The 4,304-nt window shown below is 58.5% G+C and overlaps 1 protein-coding gene across 1 annotated transcript in view; it reads right to left on the reverse strand.

Moving 5' to 3' along the window:
• Positions 1-928: 928 nt before the first annotated feature.
• The window catches only part of LOC119298966 (protein NRT1/ PTR FAMILY 2.11-like), a 5,941-nt gene continuing 2,565 nt past the window's right edge, over positions 929-4,304 (reverse strand). Inside the window, exon 2 of the mRNA XM_037576272.1 lies at positions 929-2,862. Within this exon, the coding sequence (XP_037432169.1) occupies positions 1,199-2,862 (1,664 nt within the window). The 3' untranslated portion in view covers positions 929-1,198. The remainder of the gene's footprint in view (positions 2,863-4,304) is intronic.

A 4,304-nucleotide genomic window follows, 5' to 3' on the forward strand; every position in this document is an offset into this window, starting at 1 on the left:
CGCCACCGCCGCGGTCACTGCGATACCCGCCGCGGTTGTTGTTGTTGTAGTCACTGCGGTCACCGTAGTTGCCACGGCCCTTGCCGCGGTAGGTGCCCTTGCCGCGGTTGGTGGTGTTGCCGCTGTGGTCGCGAGCGACATAGTTGGCGGAGGAGCCACCCGTGTGGAGTTGAAGATGAGTCGCGTGATACTCACGGCGACACTCGAAGGAGATGGCATGGGAGTAGAGCTCGCCCAGCGTCATGACGTCGATGCGGGTCGTGATAGCCGTGATGAGGGGCTCGTAGTCGCTATCGAGGCCGGTGATGAAGGCGGTGATGATGTCCTCCTCGCGCATGGGACGGCCCGCAGCAGCGAGCTGATCGGCGTTGGAGCGGATCTTGGAGAAGTAGTCGACCATGGAGAGGTTGCCCTTGCGGAAGTTCATCATGTCCATCTTGATCTGCACCACGCTGGCGCGGCAGTGCGTGACGTACATCTCCTCGAGGTGCGCCCAGATGGCACGGGAGGTGTCGAAGAGGTGGACTTGCTGAAGCACATCGTCGGTGAGCGAGGCGAGCAGGTAGCTCAGGATGATTTGATCCTGACGAAACCAGGTAGCATACTCCGGATTAGGGGCGCGCTCCCCCTTGTCATCAGGCGGGAGGAGGCGATCTGGGGTAGGGGTGGTGCCGTCGACATAGCCGGTGACGCCAGCGATGCGAAGGGGAGGAAGGATCTGAACTTTCCAGAGAAGGTAGTTGGAGGAGGTGAGTTTGGCAGTAATGAGGCTAGCAGAGGGTTGGGGAACAGCAGAAGACGGCGGCGCCTGGAGACCAGTCGGCATGGGCAGAGAAGAAAGGGTCGAGGAGGTCATGGCGGCGGAGGAGGGAGAACCCATCGTGCAGTTATGCGAGATGGCCTGATACCATGTGAAACAAAGAGAAAATAGATTGGATCGACACACCTAGCACGGTGGTCTCATGATCATTATATAGGACGCCTCTAGGGCTGCCGCTAGGGTTTACAGAGGATAAGTACAGGTTGTTATACAAGATAACTACATCCCAAAATACTAGCCATATCTGATAACTATACAGTTTAACAATCACCACTAAGATCAATGATCAGTCGATCATACACATATACCTTTCCATTAACCTACCAATCTATACATGCATACGAGTATACATAATACTACTAATCATCGTGCAGTAATCTAAACCTGCGTCATATTACTGGCAACCTTCTTGGGGCTTTCATCGAGCTCGACTTCATCGCTGGCGTGGGTGTCATCACTGGCCTTCTTGAATTTGTACCACCTCGCGCATGCCACGAAGTAGACCAGGTTTACAGCGGCGATGGCAGCCGTGACAAGGTAGAACAGGTCCACCCTGCCCTCGTTTAAGTCTTGAGCCAGCCAGTCCGGCCGCCCGTCCCGCCGTCGCGTTGCCCTGTGCACCACCGTCACCATCAGACCGCTCGCGTAGCTCGCCACCGCGATCCCCAGGAAGCTGACCGCCCCCGCCACGCTCCGCATGTTCTCCGGGAACTGCCGGTAGTAGAACTCGATCTGTCCGATGGCACCGAACGCCTCCGACAGCCCCGCCAGCAATTGCTGTGGCACCAACCAAAACCAAGGCATCAATGAGCCGATCCTCCGTCGTCGGCGCTCCACCGCCGCTGACACCAGCATCGTGACCACAGAGAGCACCAGCCCGACGCCGATTCGCTGGAGCAGGGTGATGCCACCCTCGCGCCCGGTGAAGCGCCGGATTGCCGGCACCACGAGCCTGTCGTACATGGGGATCCAGAGAGTGAGGGCTAGCATCTGGAAGATAACGAATGAGCCCTGAGGGATCTGGAAGCTGCTGGAGTTACTAATCCGACGGTCGGTCTGTGCCGCCTGGAGCACGACGTAGGTGCCCAACTGGGTGAGCACGACAGAGTAGACGATCCCTGCCGACCACACTGGGGTGATGCGCGCCAGGCACTTCACCTCCTCCACTTGTTGCACTGTGCACAACCGCCACGGGTGCACCGGCGTCTTCCCGTCAGCGCATAGCAAGTCCTCGGGGGTCCGCATGGCCGCCTTGTCCAGGCATGTGAACTGGTCGGTGTACGCCAACTTGGAGACCAGCTTGCTCCTGTGAGGCGGGTCGAACAACTCGGCCTCAGCGCCATGAGCTTGCCGGAGGTGGCGTTTGAGAGTGGCAGCGACGAGGACCTGGGCGAAGCTAGTGAATGGGCTGCCTTCGGGCCGAACACGAACGTAGAGGCGCGTTCCCATGATAAATACGGCGCATGAGAGGCCCATGAGCGCGGCGGGCACGGCGAGGCCCAGCGCCCAATTGACGTTGCTCTGGAGGTAGATGATGACGGTGGCGGAGATCATAATGGCGATGGTGAAGGTGAAGTAGTACCAGTTGAAGAAGCTAGCGATGCCACGACGGCCGTCGGCGGTCCGTGGGTCGAACTGGTCGGCCCCAAAGGCCAAGTTGCAGGGTCGAATGCCGCCCGCGCCGACGACAAGGAAGAAGAAGGACACCAGGAGCGCGGCAAGTTGTGAGTCAGTTGGGCCTTGACATTGTTTCCCTTTGGATGAGCTACACGTTGGAGGGTGGAGGGAGTGGAGGGCAGCTGTGAGGGTGAGGATGAGCATGCCGATGAAGGAGGAGACGGTGCCTACAGTGATGGTGGTGTAGCGGCCGAGGTAGGTGTCGCTGATGTAGGCACCAAAGACAGTGGCGAGGTTACTGGTGCCGGAGAAGACATTGAGGAGGGTGGCAGCTTTGACGCTGGGCATGTGGTATACCGTCGTCAGGTACACCAACAAGTTCGACAACGTCCCAATTGTACCAAGCTTCTCGAATGTCTCATTCCCTGCAACAGACAATCCATTTCAATGTTACTAACTTATTTCACTTCAATTTAGTGTATACACTGGCTTGGTAGGTAATTCAACAAACCCATCACACGCTATACTCGCTACTCCAAAATTAAATTTGAAAATAAATAACATTTATTTTTGTCAAATTCAACTGCCATTTAGAGAAGCATGTCCAAGTTGTTGGAATTAATCTTGACATGTGTGCACCTTCATGTGTGCGTTGCATGTTAGGCTACTCATAGTGGGGAGTATCATATACTAAAGATACTAGTGTATGATACTACCTAATGCATAGTATCATAGATGATCTTATTGATGGACCTGCATGACACAAAGTAGTATAGTATTTATTATCTTACGGTATCTACCTATATATGTTACTCTAACCCTCTCTCTCTTCTTTAATTTTCTGCCACATCAGCATGTTTACTATACTCCCGAGTGCATGATACCGGCTAAGGCCAACTCCACGGCGCGACCCTATCCTGTCCGTCCCTGTCTGTTTGAGGTAAAACGGACAAACCAGACAGCCTAGCGGCAGACCCCATTTGGCATTTTCGTCCGTTTCGTGTCCGTTTCACCCCATCTTTGGACCAAAGTTGGTCTCGTTTTGGGGCAAAAGCGGACACGAGCCGGACGTTTTCTGCGTCCCTTCTGTCCGCTGTGTCCGTCTGCACATGGGTCTAGCCCACCTGTCATTGAAACCTGAGGGACCCACCCACCCACCCATCCCTTCTCTCTCCTCTATTTCCACTATTCATTGCACACCGCGTCGACGGCCGCCGGAGCAGGGCATGGGCACGGCCTCCCCGCCGGCGGGCCAACCAGCGCCAGCCTCCCGACCACGGCAGCCGCGACTGGCAGACGGCGAGCACGCGGGGCTGCGGTAGGGTGGCGAGCAGCGGCGCGCGCGGGCGCGGGCGCAGCAGCTGCCGACGACGGCTCGAGCGGGTCCGAGTAGCAGATGGCGACCATGAGCGCGGCCCAGTCGCCCTGCCGGCCGAGGTTCTCACCGAAGGGGAACCTGCCGAGGTAGAACTCGAGGATGCTGAGGCTGAAGCTCTAGATGTCGCCGGCGTCCATGTACTCGAGCAGGATCTGCAGCTCGCCGCCGCGCTCGTACATGCCGTGGTAGCGCACCACGGCAGGGGGCTCGGCGGTGCGCAGGATGGCGATGTCGCCGGCGTAGCAGCGGGACGTGGCCTGCAGCCGCACCATCACACCGTCCCGCCCGCGCCGTTGCCGACGCGGCGCACGCGCTCCAGCTCGTGCAGCGGGGGCGTGGACGGGGCCGCGAGCGGCTGGGCGGCGCCGTGGGGAGCGGTGATCGGGTGAGGGAGGGGAGCGGGACGGCGCGGGCGGGCGGGCTCGGCGAGCGCATCACCGTGGGGAGCGGTGGTTCGGGAAGGAAGGGGGAGCGGGACGGCGCGGGAGG

The sequence above is a fragment of the Triticum dicoccoides genome, chromosome 5A (genome assembly GCF_002162155.2).
Source record: "Triticum dicoccoides isolate Atlit2015 ecotype Zavitan chromosome 5A, WEW_v2.0, whole genome shotgun sequence".
In the NCBI taxonomy this organism is placed as follows: Eukaryota; Viridiplantae; Streptophyta; class Magnoliopsida; order Poales; family Poaceae; genus Triticum; species Triticum dicoccoides.